General features: G+C 32.1%; 3 protein-coding genes across 3 annotated transcripts; 1 reads left to right on the top strand and 2 right to left on the bottom strand.

Annotated features, from left to right (window-relative positions):
• Window positions 1–344: 344 nt before the first annotated feature.
• On the bottom strand, window positions 345–2,374 carry LOC115720636 (GTP-binding protein SAR1A). The gene is made up of 3 exons (XM_030649802.2): window positions 2,065–2,374; window positions 1,457–1,588; window positions 345–808 (listed from the first exon to the last, which is right to left on the bottom strand). Exons 1-3 carry the CDS (start codon window positions 2,191–2,193, stop codon window positions 488–490), a joined length of 582 nt encoding a protein of 193 aa, XP_030505662.1. The 5' UTR covers window positions 2,194–2,374; the 3' UTR covers window positions 345–487.
• Window positions 2,375–11,360: 8,986 nt separating this feature from the next.
• Window positions 11,361–13,132, top strand: LOC115718454 (universal stress protein A-like protein). Its single transcript, XM_030647239.2, has 4 exons — window positions 11,361–11,680; window positions 11,760–11,866; window positions 12,538–12,656; window positions 12,835–13,132. Exons 1-4 carry the CDS (start codon window positions 11,503–11,505, stop codon window positions 12,929–12,931), a joined length of 501 nt encoding a protein of 166 aa, XP_030503099.1. The 5' UTR covers window positions 11,361–11,502; the 3' UTR covers window positions 12,932–13,132.
• A 2,635-nt stretch (window positions 13,133–15,767) lies between these two features.
• LOC115718493 (calreticulin) lies at window positions 15,768–19,620 on the bottom strand. The gene is made up of 13 exons (XM_030647290.2): window positions 19,194–19,620; window positions 18,080–18,187; window positions 17,765–17,957; window positions 17,405–17,663; window positions 17,260–17,316; window positions 17,123–17,170; window positions 16,938–17,024; window positions 16,797–16,854; window positions 16,642–16,709; window positions 16,469–16,564; window positions 16,331–16,378; window positions 16,186–16,215; window positions 15,768–16,100 (listed from the first exon to the last, which is right to left on the bottom strand). The coding sequence occupies exons 1-13, from the start codon at window positions 19,294–19,296 to the stop codon at window positions 15,987–15,989; spliced, it is 1,269 nt and encodes a 422-aa protein (XP_030503150.1). The 5' UTR covers window positions 19,297–19,620; the 3' UTR covers window positions 15,768–15,986.
• Window positions 19,621–20,612: the final 992 nt, after the last annotated feature.

The following is a 20,612-nucleotide window of genomic DNA, read 5'->3' on the forward strand; positions in this document are numbered from 1 at the left end:
GGACTTAAATAGAGTCGAGATTTTGGTGCTTCCTTTTTTGATTGTCATTGGTGCTACTTTTGGAGAACAATATTGTGTTAAAACATACCATTATAATAGAATGACCCTTCCACCACGTATAACCATATTTAAGGTAAAAAGAAAGAAAAAGTAGAGGAAAGATTCTGTTCTGGTTTGATTGAGTTTATGATAGTATTGTAGGATACTAAAAGGTATAGAGCAAAGGATATTCCACTAGACCCAAGTGGGGGGCAAAAGTGAGCATAAAATGCTAGAAATCTCTCAAAACGATAGTCAATCACAGCAAATCAATAATGCCTTTTTTTTCCTTTTTGGTCAACATGTCATGGGGAAGGAAGGTTGTATGTTATTGTCAGAACAAAGTAAAGTATTTCGAATACCAACAGCTTGGTTTAACAAGAAATAAGATAACGCTTTAAAAAAATTATAAACCAAATCTTTACTTTTACGTCCTAAACTGCAATCTCTACTTAATATACTGAGAAAGCCACTTGAAACCGTCTCCGTAACCCATTTTCTTCACAATGCTGCACATGAATACCTCGAGAGGGCGGACATTTGAATCTGTTAAATTTACTTTCCCTTTCCCTGTGGTGAAGTTGTTCAGTCCAAGGTGGTAGCGCAGCTCGTCTTCAGATGCAGCATACGGTATATCAATCTTGTTTCCCAATATAAGAAATGGAACATCTACCAATGCCTCATCGGAGAGGAGAGCATCCAGCTCTTTCTTTGACTCGGCAAATCTCTCCTTGTCGTTAGAATCCACCAGGTAAACCACTGCATCCACCTTAATGAATAAAACACAAAATTTTAGTTACTTCCTAAACTAATTGACTAGAAAAGAGCCATCTAAGACGAAGAATCATCTACATTAGTTTTTCGAGCAAAATAGAACATAGATTATGCAACACGAATCTAAGAGAGGGCTCCTTGAAATGAACTTAATTCCCATTCGGATCATTGTAACAATCAACCAAATCCTTCCTAGTGAAAAACTCTTGTCTAAATTTTGCTAGTTTTGTGGTGCTCCCCCTTCCCAAATACATAAATCCTTCTCTAAAGTAAGCTATAAAGTTAGATAAGGGTATATTCTATGTACTAATGTCCCACGAATTTTAATATCTACTAAATCATACTTTCGAATTTTGACATATACCAAATTATGTCCCCTAAATTGGAGAAAAGTCTTTTAATCCAAGAATCTTAATAGTTGAGGAAAAAACTTCAACAGCCTAAAAAGTTTTGAGGCAAATATCTTAACTAGCCTAATAATAATAAAATCAAACAAATCGACGACCATTAATCTCAGTTTGAGCAAAGATGGTTCCTAAACTACTTCCACATAAATAACAAAGTTCAAATAGCCAATTATAAAGAAAATGGCAGTCACCATTTGCAGTGAGCATGCATTTTAATACTCAAATTATAATAATACCTTGGCATAATAATCTTTCCAAACTCTACGAGCAATCTGATGTCCACCCAAATCAAAAGCCTTGAACTTGATTTTTCCAATACTCAATTCCTCAGATGTTGGGTACTGTGTCGGCTGATGTTGAACCAATCTCTGCCAATATTCATCACCAATAAATAAAATTGTATGATACTTAAATCAAAAACATTATAAGAAAAAGAAAAAACTACCACCCTTTTCACATCTGCAAAAGAAGAACACAGCTAAACAAAATTGATATCTTAATTCTCTTATAGTGTGAGTAAAATTCAGTACAAACCCACCAACCCAACATTTTTCCATTGGTCAATTTTAACCTACTTACACCAATAAAACCATACCTAAACTTTAGGCAAACTCAAAAAATTCAGCTCAGATCAACGATTATACAATAGTTGTAATAATTAAAAGTAAAATTCAGGAAATTCCCAATTCAAATTCCTTTCTTTTCAGGGGAAACAAACTCACCGAGTAATAATAATAATAACCCCAAAAAAGTGAAATTTTTAAAATTAAAATAAAACAGCGAACATTCATAATTCAATTCCATATAATTCAATTTGGGGAAGAAAATAAAGAAGAATAAAAACCTCATCTTTGAGCATGTGAAGCAAGGTGGTTTTGCCGGCATTGTCGAGGCCCAAAAATAAGATCTTGGCCTCCTTCTGCCACAATCCGAGAGAGGCAAGAACACCATAGAACCAGTCCACCAAAAACATTGTGCTTCACTGAAACCCACTACAAAAACCGATGGATCGAAGCCCCAAACTCCAAAAAGGGAGATAGAAGAGTGAGAATGGTATCTAGTACAACTACTACTGCTACCGAGGTTTAGTCGAATCCGAGGGTTAGGTATATACATAAGCCAATTTTGGACCGTTGATTTTAAAATATGATTCGCGTGTAAGTTTTTTATTATTATTCTAAGTGTAAATAGTAGTTTGTACATTGTGTTTTGTTAAAGTTATTAATTAAACTTTTTATTTTGTTAAATTGTAAGATAGACCATATATTTTTTAAAATAGTAAAAATAAAACTTGAGTTTAATCTTTGTAACTTTTTTTTTAATATAACTAACTTGAAGACAATTCTTAACACGAACAAATACAGAAAATGTAAACAATTTTGTCATAACACATTTAGATCATATTATTATTAAACTTTATTTTGACAAAAAAATCAATTAAGGGTCTTATTTATACCATTTTGGAAAATATAGCGTCTATTTTGTCATTTATCAAAACAGAGGATCTAATTAGTGACTTTTACAAAATACAGGGTCCAAAATAGTATTTATCCTTATTCTAACACTTTTGTTTTTTATTTTTTTAATCACAAAATAATATTTGTGTTTTTAAATTTTTTTTTTTTAAAGGAATTTTAAAATTTTATTTTCAAAAAATAGAAATATATTCCTTAACAATTTTTTTTTATTTTAAAAATAAAAAAAATAAATGTGTGTTTTATAATTTTTATTTTTAAGAAATTTGCGGCAAAAATACATAAAAAGTTTACTATGATGCAGATTAATCCTCAACTTCAAAAAATAGCGGTAATAGTCCTCAAGATCACATTTTTTTGTAGGTTTGTTAGTCTTAAATTTGACGAATTCGTTAAGTTATTCATAATTGCCACGTGTTGAGCCATTATTGGTTCAAATAATAATTTTAACAAAAATAATTAAAAATTAAAAAATATTTTAAAATATAATTTTCTTTTCTTTTTCTTTTCTTTTCTCCTTCGTCTTCTACCTCCAGCAGTCCACCCCCACCACCCCTATATCATTTTCTTCCTCCAACCACACCACCCCAACTTTGTTTTCTTCCTCCAGCAACACCCTGATCCCAACCCACCCCTATCTAGCCACACTCCTGTAACGTCCCCGCTTCAAGCCTCCATTGGGCCCTTACACCCACGGACTAATGGCTCTTATACACGAGTACGCCACTCTGGTTGCTTCCTGGATTGATGACTGACCCTACAAACCAACACGAGTGTTTTCAGCCTGCTTTGTCCTCACTCACACGCATCTTGAGAAAACTTCCCAGGAGGTCACCCATCCTTGAAATTGCTCCAGGCCAAGCACGCTTAACTGTGGAGTTCTTTCGAGATGGGCTACCGAAAAACAAGATGCACCTTGTTGATATAGGTAGTACCAATCAATCCATTTAAGCCCTCTTCAACTGTGTAGTCCCATACCTACACAGTCTCACAATCATCCCACTTGACCTTCCCCAGGCGGTGTGGGATTGGACAGCTTACCCTGTTTCCCCTTATGGATCACGCGGACTACTCACCGTCACAATCACCCCCACAGGTCCGACGCCCTCGTCGACCACACTTCCGGCTGGGTCAAGGCTCTGATACCATTTGTAACGTCCCCACTTCAAGCCTCCATTGGGCCCTTACACCCACGGACTAATGGCTCTTATACACGAGTACGCCACTCTGGCTGCTTCCTGGATTGATGACTGACCCTACAGACCAACACGAGTGTTTTCAGCCTGCTTTGTCCTCACTCACACGCATCCTGAGAAAACTTCCCAGGAGGTCACCCATCCTTGAAATTGCTCGTGCCGAGCACGCTTAACTGTGGAGCTCTTTCGAGATGGGCTACCGAAAAACAAGATGCACCTTGTTGATATAGGTAGTACCAATCAATCCATTTAAGCCCTCTTCAACTGTGTAGTCCCATACCTACACAGTCTCACAATCATCCCACTTGACCTTCCCCAGGCGGTGTGGGATTGCACAGCTTACCCGGTGTTTCCCCTTATGGATCACGGGACTACTCACTGTCACAACTCCGGTCCTCGAGCTAACCGGAGTTCCACCGCGCACGGTGGTCGTCTACCGTTGAAGGCGAAGCTTGCAGAAACTATCGACGAGATCTAAAAGATCTTTACGAATAGCATACATTTTTGAAAGTCATTTTACTCAATGGATCTCGGATATGACTAGATCGGACCCAAAATTTTTTACTCCGGTAGGCTTTTGACGGCGACTGAACAGCGAAGGGAGCTACGGGAACCTCAGTTTGAAACTCGACAAAGGCCATGGTGGCCTTGCCTCCTATTAACGACGTTGAGGCCCGTGGTGGCCTCTTCGTCAGAGGTGAAAAATATCGAGCCCCGAGATAGAGAGATTTAGGGCTTTAGAGTTGGGGTCGGGGCATAAAGGTTTGTCTTTTCACACTTCTTCCATGGTTATGGGAGGATTGAGTTTGAGAAAAAAAAAGTGAATAAGAGGGGTCGGGTGTGGCTGGAGGTAGAAGAGGAAGGAGAAAAAAAAATTATATTTTAAAATATATTTTTAACTTTTTTAATTTAAAATATTTTTTATTAAAAGTATTATTTGGATCAATAATGACTCAACACATGTCAGTTATGAATAACTTAACATATTTGTCAAATTTAGGACTAACAAACTTACAAAATATGTGACCTTGAGGACTATTGTCGCTATTTTTGGAGGTTGGGGACTAATCTGTATCATAGTAAACTTTTTAGGTACTTTTGCTGCAAATTTCCCATTATTTTTAGATTTTATTTAAATCGAGTTTAAGTCTAGCTTTGGGGTCGGGGCTGTGGTTGGAGTCTGGAAGTGAGACCGAGGTCGAAGTTCGGGTCCCAAGGTCCAGGTTAGGATCGAAATCTAAAATATTAATTAAGAAAAAAAAATTGTTTAAAAAATTGAAAGTAATTTTCTTTTCAAAATTTTTAAAATTTGATTCTCATTTAAAAAATAAAGAGTAAAAACAGTTTTATAAAACATATTTTTAAAAAATATTTTTAAACTATGTTACAAGCCAAAACATAGATTATTTGCAGTTAAACTTCTTAAATTTTGAAGTTTGGCACGATTAACCCCTAGACTAAAAAAATTAGGCTAAACTCCCCAACCTCCACAATCGTTTTGTTCTGTATTTTTTTCGTTCACTTTAGTCTGTTAAGTGCCAAAGTAGATTGTCACTGTCACGTGGCGAAATTTCATTAGTCCACCTAATATTAATAATATAAATATTAAAAAATAATTTAAAATATTATAAAATTTTAAAAAAATAGTACAAAAAATAATTATTTTTTTCTCTTTTCTCTTTTTTTTTTTTCATTTTTTTTCCTTTTCTTCTTATTTCTTCTATTCTTCTTCTTATTTCTTCTCTCTCTCTAAAATGTTTAAGTTTGCAACCCTAGCTGCACCTCATTGTGAAGAACATCGCCGGAGCTGAAGCTCCATGGCGACGATTTCGCACTCAAAAAACCTAGCATCATCTGAGGAGGTCCAACGACGTGAAAGAGAAGGTGGGAAGGAGATTTGGGATACCGAGGACGTTCTTCACATCTGGGGAGAAGACGAGCAGGCAAGAAGGAACTCTGAGACACCGACTTCAGCTCCAGTGACGTTCTTTAGATCTTGGGAGAAGACGACAAGGCAAGAAACCGAGAGAGAGAGAGAGAGAGAGAGAGTGAGGATGACGAGGTTGAGGTGAGGAGGGTCGGACGGTGATGATAAGGTAAGAAATCGAGAGAGAGAGAGAGAGAGAGAGAGAGAGAGAGAGAGAGAGAGAGAGAGAGAGAGAGAGAGAGAGAGGACGACGAGGTTAGAGTTCGATTTCTGGGTTTTGAATTCTGTGTTGGGGTTCATGGGTTTTTTGGTTAGATTTTTTTTGGTTGGAGTAATTTATATGTCGATTATTTGGGTTGGGGTTAGAGTTTTCTAGGTTTGATTTTTGGGTTAGAGTTTTTTAGGTTGGGGTTCGATTTCTGGGTTGGTGTTTGTGGGTGGGGGTTTGATTTTTGAGAAGAAGAAGAAGAAGAAGAAGAAGAATAAGAAGAAAGAAAAAGAAAAAGAAAAAAGAAAAAGGAATAAAATAATTATTTTTGTTCTATTTTGAAATTTTTAAATATTTTAATGTATTTTTTAATGATTAATATTAGGTATGTATACACTTGTGTATACTGCAGTGACAGTTTATTTTGGCACTTAACTAGGAACGGATCCACTGACGCTAATAAAAATATTACGTAAATTTTTTAATTTGATAATTATATACTAAAATAGTAAAAAAGCTCCCAAAAATTAAATAAATCTGGTAAGATTGTGATTATAATGTATATAAGTATTTTTTTTAATGATAAATAAGTCTCCACAAAGTAAAAATTTGGGTTTGTCACTGCACTTAATAAATTAAAGTGGATGGAAGATATATAGAGCAAAATGATATAGATGTTGAGAAGTTTAGCCTAAACTCCCCCTAATTTTTCTAATTTTGGAAGTTGTTAACATAGATTTTCGTTAACGATATAAGCCTATTTTAGTGATAGGATTAGCACAGAAATAATTGAGAATGAAAATAAGAAGAATAATGTAAAGATCACACCAAGTTTTTTACGTGGTTTTGAAGTTAAAAGTTTGCATAGTCTACGAGTCTATCTTATTAGCTTTCTCTGATACAAATTAGGGTTCTCTCCAAGATTTTTCGTCTCTTTTTCAGTACATTCTACCCCTATTTATAGTTACATAAGGAGACAGTTAATTACAATCAGATTCATATCCCACAATAATATTTTCCTAAAATTATGGGATTTGATTACGTCCCACGTAAAATAAATGTGGTTATTATTTAAAAATCATACAGCTGTGATTTATTCGTTTTTACTGGGTCAATGCTGACATAGATTTAGATACGCTGCAAAGTGTATCTCGTTGGGTCATCTCGCTGGAATAGCAACAATAACCCTGACGGCGAGCTGGAGCTTTTTCCATGTCTTTTTGAGGTTGATAATTTGAATCCTATTGTTTCTGTTATCGAAGACATAACTCCATCTGATAATCGCAGTTCTTGGTGACAAGGTGAACTTCAGCAGTCAACATCATTTGAATGTCAGCTTCTATCTGAGATAGCTGAGTCGACGGAGCAGTGGATCTCATTGAAAGATGTCTGAGCTGATTAGTGAAGGTACCATGAGTATGCATTCCTATAGCGATATGGATGTCACGCTATTCGTTGTTCAAATTCATTCAACTATTATGCTTAGTTTATATAATGTATATTATACGCTAAGTGTTCTAACAGTCAATATGTCTCGTCACCACCTTTTATACGTAGCGAGGTTGGTGCCTCGCTCTGTATTAATAATGTCGTCCTTATGATTGTGTCTTCTGACGCATAATGGTTTATCGCCAACGCATGAGTCAACAGTTTGTACATCTTTATCTCGCTTAAGATTTTACAGTTAGCGAATTATAAATATACTCTATCAACTCCGCATTTAATGAGTTATTCTATTTTAATATCCTTTAATATAATTACCATTATATTCGTTGATTCGTATTCTCAAAGTTAACACGTGTCCTCTTTCAAAGTGCCAGCTTAATTTCGAGTATAACAGAAGTTAATCGTACTAAACTTTGAAATTCAGACAGACAGTTTCTCCCCAATTATTTTTATTAGTAATTTGTGCCAGTCTTGCAAACAAGTTTCATAGGTATGATATTGATATTCAATTACACTAATTCTTTGCTTTGTCTTGATTTGATGCAACTCCATAAATATATGTTTTCTTTATGTCTTTTTCTTGGGGGGCATGGGCATCTCAAGAGTTTAATATTGGTATGATACTCTTTTCACGTGCCAACATCTTTTATATGCCATGTTCTTCATTTCTTTTACTTAAAAAAGGATGAAAAAATTGTGTGGAAACTAAAATAATTATTTCTAAATCTAATAGATATGGTATCTACGAATTTTTTAGTCTATAGCTAGTAAATTACCAAAATCTCCTTTTATCTTATTAATAATAAATAAACCATAGTTTTTGACTATCTCATAAAAGAAAACCATAGTTTCACTGTGTTTTGCTTATATTATATATATATTTTTTTAAAAAATAAATAAATAAAGCAGAAAAGGAAAACGTCTTATTAATCTTTTAATTATTCTATTGATGACCTTATCCAAAGTGTCTTACATATTTATATACCCAAAAACAATATAAGAGCATCTTTAAATTAATGGACTACAAAATAAATGGTATAATAATATATTTTGATGTTGTTGTAAAAAAATATTAATTTCTTTGTATCTAATTTGACATCTATTAAAAATTGGGTTAAATTTAAAACACAATTAGATCATATGGAATAAGTGGGTGAAATTGGATAGTATAGCCTACACCAATATTTTGGAAAAAAAATAAAATAAATAAGTTTTGAGGGTGGAGAAAATTATCGACTATTTTAAGCCACCAAGAAGGGTGGGTAGAGGGTAGATTTTTTTTTTTCTTTCCATTAATTTGATTTAAAATATATGTATGTATATGAATTATATTAATGATTAGAATTTAAAAAAGACAATGACAAAAAGTAACTTTAGTTACAAAAATTTTGTAATGCATTATTTCTTTCTCATTCTCCTCCTCTCTATTTCCAGTCTACGACACTATCGATGTTTGAAGTTAAGTCAACCGGTAATCGTCTTCAACATTTAAACCAAATCACTACATATGTATATTAAATTTATATAATTTTTTAAATATAAATCTTATACAATATTATATATTTGTGTAAAAACTGTGATCTGTATTATTTTTTAGTATATTTTGTTAAATATTATATATATTTATGTGATATATAATTATGAGTTTTTCATTTTTTTGGTGTATAAAATTTAATGTGGTTATGAGTTTATATCAATATTTTTTTAATGTTTTTTTTTTCTATTTATTAGATCTCTTGGTAAAAAAAATTGGGATATATTGCAACTTGGAGTAAGAAGTATTCACATATTTTAATTTGTGGAAGATGTGTTTTGATATTGAGCTATGCGTTTGAAAATGTTATTTCTATTAATAAATAAAAGTGTAATAGGTTGATAATTTTTTTTTGTATTAATTGTTTAGATATTGTTTTTGAAATTTTAAAATGTAATTTATTTTGTTAAAGATATAATTAAATTTGTTTGAGTAATGTTTAGGTTAAATGTTTATGTCGTTGAAAATTTAAAATATTTTTTTATTATGTTAAAGATAAATATAATTGGTTGATAATATTTAGGTAGATATTAAATATTAAATTGTTTTGATAGTTTTTGTAATTTTTTTAGATTATTCTTTGAATTTAGAATAAAGAAGATAGGAAAATCTTTTTTAGTTAAAAGTTAAAAAATTAGAAGTTTTGGAAATTTTAATAGCCACCCAATATTACCGGCGACTCAATAGCGACGGACCTCTACTGGTACTAGCTTTAGCGGTTGTTTTTTGCGGTGTAAGCAACGAGTGTTGATTAAGTCATAACACGTTGTAGTCGAGCAGAGTTTTATGGTGTCATTCTTAAAATAGTTCATCTCGAGGAGGCAGTAAATATTTTGAACCTTCAACAAAGGGGTCATGCTGTAAGTTCATGAGGTAATGTTCGAGGTGAGAATGAACTCTCTCTTGGAAAATTATCTCTAACAATCATTCTCCTAATCCTCCTTGTTGATTTGTTCGAAAGAATTCAGTCTTCTAGTTTGGCCTTCTTTGATCGCTTTGTGGAGAAGCGGCTGCTTGTTGCTTAATTTTGGAGGTGGCTAAAGAGGAAGGCTGGAAATTTATCATTATAGAGCGATTCTAGAGTGGTTATCAATTCGATCAACGGTTTGGTTGCTCGTTGGGGAATTGAAAATTGGAGAAAATATTAAATTTATTGCAAAAAAAAAAAAAAAACCCTATTTAATTTGTATTATACCAAACATAATATAGTATTAATATAATTCAACCGAATCAATCAAATCCTAACTAATAGTCAAGTACAATTCAATCGAATCTACCATACTAATGAGCTAGCTCTTAATATACTTTATTATTTTTTTTTATTTACAACAATATTATTATGACTTTAATAAATACAATTTTTTTTATCATGACTTAAATACATATTTTTAATTACAATATTATCATTATTTTGTTACAAAAATATTTAATTTATTTGATAATTATTTTTATATTATTTTATCAGAATATAATTACAAAATATATAAATGTATATAAAATTTAGTATATTTTTTACCATCAAGATGGTTTAACGTTATGATGAAGTAGTGCTTGTCAATTTCCTCCATTATAATAAGGAAAAGAATAAAGCAAAAATAAATAAAATAAAATAAACCAAGATAATATTATTTTCTCAAATAAATAATGCATCTTTTCAAAAGAGAATGCAAATTTGGATAAATTATTAAAAGCCAATTGTAAATTCACAACGACCATAAGAAGGTGCCACGTGTCAGTGGCAGAAGAGACAAGCTCTAAGATAATTGTGAAATAATTGTGTTATTATAATATCTTAAATAATAAATAATGACTTTAAAAAAAATAAGATAATTAGGATTTTTGTATGTACTAAATTATGTTTTTTAAATTTTTTCGGCCGTTAAAAATTCTCTTGAATTATTGAAATTGTTAGATTTAAGAACTTTTGTCTAATTTCATTCAATTTTACTATTTAGTGATTGTTTATGTACTAAACTATGATCCTCAAATTTTGATATCTACCAAATCATGTCTCTCGAACTTTAATATATACTAAATCATACCCTTTGTATTTTTATTATATTAGAGTTTTTTTTATTAAAATTGAATAAAAATCTTTAAATTGAATAATCTCAATAATTCAACAGTATTTTTAATAACCTTAAAAATTCAAAAAATATCATTTACTATTTGTCAAAATTTAAAATTTGAAAGACAAAAATCTAAATTAATAAAAAAAAAAAAATTAATAAGATAAATAATGGGCCCACTGTCTTGGAAAACCATCAAACAAGAAAGCCCAAAACCCACAAAACCGCCAACAGAAAATCATAATAAAAATAATCAATAAAACAAATTAAAAGAAAAAACACCAAAACCCCAATTACCAGCAACACACACTATAAATACTCATTTAACAACATTTCTTCTTACATATTTAGTATTTACTTCAACAGAAAAGAAAACAATAATTCTCAAAAAAATTGTAGCCGTCGGATTAGAGATCAGAGAAGATCAATGGCTGAAATACCAACGAAGGAGCGAAAAATCCTGGTGGCCGTCGATGAAGGTGAGGAGAGTGCGTACGCGCTGTCGTGGTGTCTGAAGAACGTGATCACTGATAATTCCAAAGATACCCTTATCTTACTCTACGCCAAGCCCCCACGAACCGTTTATACGGCTCTAGATGGCACAGGTGAGGAGGAGGGCTAGTCTGGTAATTTCATAGTATCGTTGGTTTAGTGGCATTTTAGTAATTTTATGCATGGTTACAGGGTATTTGTTTTCAAGTGATATAATGGCTGCTATGGCTAGATACGGCAATGACGTGGCAGACTGCGTCATCGAGAAAGCTAAGAGAACGTGCACAGATCTTCAGGATGTGAGTTTAGTTAAGAGTTGTTATAATAGGGTTAAAAATGTCATTTCCAATCATCTAATCTAATCTTATTATTAAAATAAAATTAACTTAAATTAATTGTCCAATTTTTCCTAATAAAATTAACAAAACTCTCTATAATCATTATTATTAGGTGCACGTATTTAAAAGTTATTTATATTTTAAAATTATATAAAATTCGCTACTTAATTACACTAATATTAATATCACAATAAAAGCATCTCCAATGGTAATATTTTGAAGAATGCTTAGCAAAATATAGGGATGTTATAGCATTGGAAATAAAAGAATGATATTCTTAAAATTTGCATTGATGCTACACAATGGCATTGATGTTATATTTTTTTTATACAATAAAAAATTAAAAGTGCAATATATATATAATAGTTTAATAAAGAAAAAAAATTATATATCTAATAATGTGTGATATCATAATTATAGCATTTTTAAAAAATATTATAATATTAGAGTGTTTTTAGAAGTAAAGGTGCCAAAAATAATATGGAATAAAAATAAAATAAAATATTATATTTTAAATGATGTAGAGATATAAAGCCTACCATTGGAGATCCTATAAGTGGAGCACTAATGTTACCTATTAACAATTCTTTATATCATTTTAAATTTTGTATTGAGTTTGGATTGTGGTATAGGTTAAGGTAGAGTCAAGAATAGAGTGTGGTGATCCTAGAGATGTGATTTGCGAGGTGGTGGAGAAGATTGGTGCTGACGTGTTGGTCATGGGAAGCCATGGTTATGGTATTCTTAAAAGGTCATTAATTATTATAAATCTCATCTTCTTAAATATTTTGTTCATTTTTTTAAAAAAAAATTGAATGTTAAATATATAACTCAATTCATTAATATTAAAGATGTTGATTCTTTTTTATTTTTGAATAATTGAATTTTTTTAAAAAAGGATTGAATGTTTTTGGGGGATTAATTTTCAGGGCTTTTCTTGGTAGTGTGAGCAACCATTGTGCCCAGAATGTGAAATGTCCAGTGTTGATAGTGAAGAAGCCCAAAACAAATGTTGAGAACAAATGAAATGATTCCATTTCCATTGTGTTATATATTTTTCTTCTCTTCCTTTTATTTCTTTTCAGTTAAAGATTTTTAGGAATTATGTACTATTTTTTTTGTTTTTGTTTTTGATTTGTATTTTCACACTTATGTAAATATCACTGACACGAGAGTTTTCCCTAGATGGTAAAAATAAAAGTGGAAAAGTATCCTTTTTGATGTTGATTTACGCAGTTCCAAATTCCAATGAGCAATCTTTATAGTTTTCAGAAGAAAAGAAAAGCCAAAATAAATAACTATATACCATACTTCCCATTGATTTTATTTACTTATTACAAAAAAAAAAAAAAATGATTTAAGTTACACTTTACAAATTTATATATGAAATTTTTTGGCATAATTACATATCTCATTCGATTAGTTACTTATTTTAAGTAATAATTTTGACAGCAAAATCACTGCAACTTTGTTAGGGTTGTAACTCTTTTCTTCTTAAGGCTACTAATAAAGTTACAATCTAGTACTAATTATTAAAAGATAATAATAATAATGGGTAAATAAAGGATAAAAGAAATTAGTGGTAAGATAGTTATTCTTATAGATTGTTGTTTTTATATTTGTTTACTATCATTAAAAAGAGAGAGAACTTCACCTTAAAAAAGAGACAATTTGATTTAATAAAAGATAATAGAAATTGAATATTTACCTAACAAATTTCCAAAGAATGTGTAAAGACTTCTATTTATTTTTATTTTTATATTTAAAATTAAACATACCATGATAATTTTATCCTTCAAAATATGTCTCACAAAATAATATTATTTAAATATTTTGATTATATTTTCACGCCAATTAACTGCGAAAGATATATGCTCTTGTACTTATACATTAATGAAAGAAATATTGGGGGCACCTAGAGGTAAGTGATATTTCAAGCATCTACTCCCCTGAGGGCCTCCAAATTCTCCATGAAATTGAGTATCTATGAGTCGCTCGTCTAAAGGGTCTTTTCCAATTTTGGCAATAGAGAGTGAACTTTCAACTAAAGGTCCATAGGGCTATAGCTCATTGTTGACTTGTATTATTATATGAACTCCAAGTATACCCATAGGCGGACTTAAGTGTGTTGAGAGATGGCTAAAGCCCACTTCGAGATTTAAAAATATATTAATATACAATTGTTATTTTCATATATACATAGTAGTTAAATAGAACACTTGGTTAAGATACTTTAAATTTACATGGGACACCATGTTTTTAATTTTTTTGCTCTTTTTTTTATGTGTATCTACATTTTATTTATTAAATAATTAAATAAAGTATAAGATTCGAATTAGGATCAAACTTATGACCACTAGAATAGAAAGATGCTGCTAAACCACCATTCCACTTAAGTTTAACTAGTTATTTATTGTTTTGGATTATATTAAATGTATAAGTAAGCTTACCCTAAAATTCAATCCTGGGTTCGCCGTTAAATATACCCACTAACTATTGAAGCATATCATCCACCCACTCATTTCTTCTATCACTTGAGATATTCAAGAGTCAAGACTAATCAAAGCCTAGATAATCATTAATCACCACCTTGTTCAGTTGTTCCCATGTCACCATGTCAGATATGGTGTACGTAAACCATGGGCTTGCAGCAGCCAGAGGAAGAAAGTCACAACCATCCTCGGTCTATTCTATGATGTTGAGAAGATCCGTGGCCTTTTTGCCATTAATGTCCAACACCACCATTATGAAGTGACATATTGAGATTCCTCTTCTGCCAAACACCTTTGCCAGCACAGCGCCCCACCTATACTCCAACCAAACCTCATTCATTATCATTGAGTTCTATATTAACTTCAAATTTCAAAGAGACAATTTTACAAGAAATTGCTGGCGCATTAACTCTACCTCAGGATTATGTTCCGGTACTAATAACTTCTCCATATAAAGAAAAATCAAACTTAAATGTTGAAGTTGGTAATCCCAATCAATATCTCACCTCTCATAAGAAAGAAAGCTTTTAGAATAAGTGAATTCATTGTTTAGGTGAACAATTCTCGTTTGATCCAGAATTCAGATGCCGCTGATGAAAGGATTAATCACACGAAAAGTATTGCTACTAAACATTTCTCACCAATAAGATACGAAAATCAAGTCAGAAACAATTTCAGTGTCTTTTTTCTTTAATAAAATAAACTAATCACAACTCAACCCGAAAATAGCAAAAGATAAAAGGGTACAAATTTAAAAGTGGAGAGACTGCAGACTACCAAAAACGCAGAGTATGACAGAACTTCCCACGAAGATCCTTTCCAGGTAACCAATAAATGAAATCCCTCAACCAAATCATTACTAACAACAACCACTACAGAAGAGAGGACCAAAGGACGGTGTTACTTTTGTTGGAAGAGATTTCAAAACTAAATTAAGTTTTTTTTTTTTGTTCTTTGAGGGAAGAGTGCTAATTCTAACATTTTATGACAAACCTCTTAATCAACCTTCAAGCCTAAAATCTAAAATTCATGTAGAAATATTTTTTTTTAAATTTTTTTTCATAGCAATATTAATTATAATTACAGTATTATCCCTCTAAATATCCCTGTAAATTTTTGAAAAATTCCAAATAGTTTACGATACCGAAAACAAAATTCTTAATATCACGTGTATTCACAAAACTTCAAACATATTTTCGACACTGTAAATTAGTCGAAATTTTTCAAAAATTTATAAAAATGATGTTATAAGCTTAACGAAGACCCGTAAAAAAAAAATTAACAGTAGCACTCTTCTTTTTTTCTTTTTACGGAAACAATTAAGTTAAGTAAGGGCCTAGACAGAGACTTAAATTAAAAAGAGGAGGCAATTTAAACAAGTTTGAGCTATTCATAATTGTGAAGATGAAAAAAACACAATTCATCATATCTTTCTTTTATCTAATTAGAGGCTCAAACAGCTAAAGTTTACTTTGCTGAGAAAATTCCTACATGTAAAAAATTAAAATAAGGAAGAAAAAAATTCGGAGTAGTTTTCGAACACTCCCAGCTTATCTCTCTCCTCAACTCTGCTGTTGTGCTTAACCTTCCTAAAGTTCATCATGCTTGTCATCGTCACTGTCTTCGGCTGCCTCCTGTTTTGATTCGGCGTCAGATTCCTCTGCAGCCTCTTCGTGTTCTTCGGCCTCTTCTTCATCCTCAGCCTGGAAACAAACACAACAACACTATTAGGACCACAGCAGAAGAATTTTTATGGAGATACTTAGAAATAAGCAAAGTTTTACTTACATCTGAATCAACTACATCATCCTTAGTTTCCTGAAATAGAATTAAATTTAGGTGTCAATACCATACCACATGATGGGAAAAGGAAGAAAAAGAAAAGGAGAACATTCTTGACAAAATAATAACAAATATGAAAAAGTGATTCTACCTCCTCTTCTCTCTTCTTCTCTAATTCATCAAATGCTGCCTTCTCAGCCTGGAAAAACCATTGGAAACCGTAAGAAATAATATAAAGAGATAATGTTATTGGGAGTTACACTAACAATAGAGTAAAGAAAAAACATACATCTTTGTTTTTGGCCCATGTTTCTTCTGCCACCTGCTTTGCGTACTCGGGATCGTCAGTGATCAAGACATTGTCAAACAGGGTACCAGATTTCACCTGCAAAATTAGCTTATCAGCATCTGAGTTTCCATGGGAGCAACTATGTAACGCAAAAACACACGAAAAAGATTTACCTGCCACAATTCAATTCCTGCGTACTTCAGCTTTGGGAAAACGTAAATATCGGGATCATCCTTGAAATCTGTGAAGAAATTAACCGAGAGGATCATTAACCCATACTACAACAGAAAAGATTTGAGTATCATAACACTGCAGACAGAAAATGTACCAGGGTTGTCAATGAGTGGTGCCTTCCACTTTCCACTGTAGTTGGGGTTCTTAATTTTCTGCAGAAAGAGGGAGAAAAACCATGAGGACAATGCTGCAATTTAGTGCCAAATAAGGTCAACTTTTCCAGGGCTCCACATACCTTTGGGCTCCATGGACCGTTGTACTCGGGGTTGGGAATTGTTGGTGCAGTCCATTCACCATCTTCAGTCTCATCCCAATCTTCAGGCTGCAAAGACAAACTGAATTAGTAACTACAATACTTGTATTAAAGTATAATAGAAAATAAAGAAAAAGGAAAAAAAAAAAACAGAAGCCTGTGCATACCTTCTTTGCTTCAGGATCGGGGATCTCCTTTGGAATATCATCATAACCCTTTAAATGACAAAAAATGAAATCAATACATTCCTCAATAAGTTCAATAAAACGTTAAATAAAAGACAATCAAAACTATGGGGACATACATCTGGCTTCTTGTCCTCGGGGTCGGGAATGTATTCCTTGTCATCCCAATCTTCAGGCTGTCGACATTAGAGGATCGAATTAATATAAGCTGGAAAACAGGGAAGAAATCTATAAGACGCCTACCATTCATTGATAAGTGCTTACTTTCTTAGCTTCGGGATCCTTGATTTTCTTAGGAGGAAGAAGATCCCAATCACTGTAAAGACTGCCAGTTTGCTTCTCAACATTATCAATAAGGATGGTGTAGGTTGCATCTGGTCGGAGGACAAATGTGTAAACATGACTGAGTTGGTCAGTTTCACATGGAACGTCCTTCTTGATCAAATGGTTAGTTCCGTTGTAGGTAAGAATGGCATGAACTTTCTTGGTGCTGTAGCCACAGATATCTGGTCCAAACATAATGCTGGCAAATAACCAAACATCAAGTACAAATCAGAATTTTAAACATAAATAACGAATTACAATAAAAGAGAGTAACAGATCATATGGAGAGGTAGTATCAACCTGTATGGGGTATCACCGCCAAATTTCTTCTGATCTACATCACCACTAAGTAACTTCATGTATCCACCACCACAGTCAAGCTTTTGTTCATGCTTAACCAAAAACTGGAATACTAAAGTTTTGTCCTTGTTGCTGAATTCAGGGAACTCAGCCGAAATGGCATAGAATCTGTAATCTTCACTTGTTTGGATACCTGTATCAATTAAAACATGTCCCAGCTCATTAGCAAATGCTTAATTTATTTTTAGTACATCAAGCACATTAAAAACAAAACACAAAACAGCATCCTATTCAACATTAGATAAAGTGTGGTACCTTTGTCATTGGCATCTCCGTTCCATTTACCAGAAGTGTAGTTCCACTCCCCAGCCATGTTCTCATCTTTCTTCCAATCAGACTTAACCCAACGGTTCTCCCATCCATCTTCAGTATAGAAGAAAAGTACATTAGCAAACAAATCACATAGATTAGTAAAAATTCGTATTTAACAGTGGATACATCAAAGAAATAAATAGTACACTCCACAAAGGCAAATTTGACCCGAACTACCCTTCCATCCTTCGAGAGTAGACTAATCACGAAGCATTGTAAATTCAAGAAGGAATTCTCATAAGTTTTTGACTTTAAACATATAAGTAGTCATGTCAAACTTTTCACACAAAATGTATAGGCAAAGCTATGTACTTAAAAGAGCTTTCTAATACACACAATGATTCTAACAGTGTAATGGATGTCCACTTCAATCCTATTCCATACCAAACAGTAAGTTAGACTGAAAACAAACACAATCCTAATCCTTCCGAATGAGATAAATTATGCGGTTCAACAATCAACAATCAAGACCTCAGAACTCACATGATAACAATGTGGAATCCAAAGACTAAACCATCCCGACCTGATAAACGCCAATGCCTTAAATGATCTATGCCGAGCTATACATTGATCAGATCAGAACCATATCATATGAACCTTAAGTTTTAATTTTATATTACACCTTATAACAGAAAAGAACTCATAGATTTTACACATGGGGATCGAATCCAGACCGCAAATGTTAATGAGAAAGCTAAATCACTTTAATTATAATACTTCTTCACTAAATGGCATTATCTCGACGAAAGCTAAAACCATTTCCATAGCCAAAACCAACAAACAGATCACAAATTCACAGATCTACTTTAAATCAACAATGTAAGCTCACATATCAACACCGAAGCTAAAATAAACACGAACAACCATCAGATCAAAACAAAGAGACATACAAAACTGCCGATCCTTCGCAAAACACATACAATTAACAAAAATGACAGACGCACAGCCTCAAAAACAACCTAATTCACCAGAAATGCAAACCGAAACCGAAAATCACACAAATCGAAAATACAAAATGCAAATAAATACAATGAAGGAGAAATGAAGAGATATATACCCTCGAATCGCTCTTCGAAGAAAACCTTAGCAGATGCTATAGATAGAAGGCATAGAACAGAGATCAAACAGAGAAAATTAGGGTTCCTAACCCCGACCGCCATAGCTGAAACGATGAGAGAGAAAGCTAGAGAGAGAGAAATGAAGCAAAGCTAACGAGTGAGAACTGAGCTATCGAACGAGACGAGGGACTATTATAAGAGGAAGAGGACTCGCGTGGTTTTCCATTCGCGGTTATTAGGTGCACACGTGGCTCAAAATATTGACGTGGTCCAATCAAAAAGTGACACGTAGTCTCTACTTGTCATTGGCTTCACGTGGCGTACTGTGATTGGATACTGCTCCGCTCGTGTGGTTTCAATTGGACGCGACCACGTAGGCTGTTAAAATATAAACGTTAAAGTTCCTAAAATGCCCCTTTCATTATGAAATTTAATTTGGATTTGTGGATTGGCCTGGTCCCAACTTATATTGCATTGTTGAGGTTGGCCATATTTTATTATTATTTATTTTCTTAAAATATTAAACGCTTCATTTGTATTTTGTAAATTAAAATTAAAATTAAAAAATGTTAATTAATTTTCTTAAAAATGCTTTTGGATTAAGATAAGATTCGATTTCCTAATGGAAAAAAACATTGTATTAAAATTAATAGGTAAATTTGATCCTTTTTATTTTTTTTTCAACTGAAATCTGATTTTTTAAAAATAAAAATAAACTTTTCCTCAAAAATAAAAATTAATTAAAAAGTATTAACTGGTCCTAATTTATGCATAACAAGAGGCTGAGGACTTGTAAGAATTTCAACCCTTTTTATTGAAAGCGTGATGGTTGAATTTTTCAATCTAAGGATTTTTTTTAATACGTTTTCGAATATTATAAATAAATTAAAAAAAAATTATTATTATTTAAAAAAAAAAAGACTATTCAGCCGTATATATTTTATTAAATTACATTATTGTTATTGATTTTTTTTATTATTATTTTCATTTTAATAAAGAATATTCAACCGTAGGTCTGTAGAAATTAGAATAGTACTTTAGGGATAACTAATAACTATGGCAATTGTTGGGCATTGCTAATCTAAATTAGACCAGATTTCTGACTTTGTATTTTCTTTTATGTACAGATTATTATAAATTATAATACAATATATTCAGTAAAAAAAAAATTATAAGTTATACTACAATATACATAAGTTACAAGATCAGTTTACTAATTTTAATTTAGCTGCAAAAATTAAAATTATTACTTAATTCTTATTTTAAAAAGTTGAAAGTTGTTTCCATTTTTTTTATTGTAACTATGATCATTTGTGTTGAAGAAAATTTCGAAAATTAGTAACATTGTAGCTAGGGCTCTTATTAGTCTTGTATATTTAATCACAACATTTTTCTTCATGTAAAAGAAAAAAAAAAGT

The sequence above is a fragment of the Cannabis sativa genome, chromosome 2 (assembly GCF_029168945.1).
Source record: "Cannabis sativa cultivar Pink pepper isolate KNU-18-1 chromosome 2, ASM2916894v1, whole genome shotgun sequence".
In the NCBI taxonomy this organism is placed as follows: domain Eukaryota; kingdom Viridiplantae; phylum Streptophyta; class Magnoliopsida; order Rosales; family Cannabaceae; genus Cannabis; species Cannabis sativa.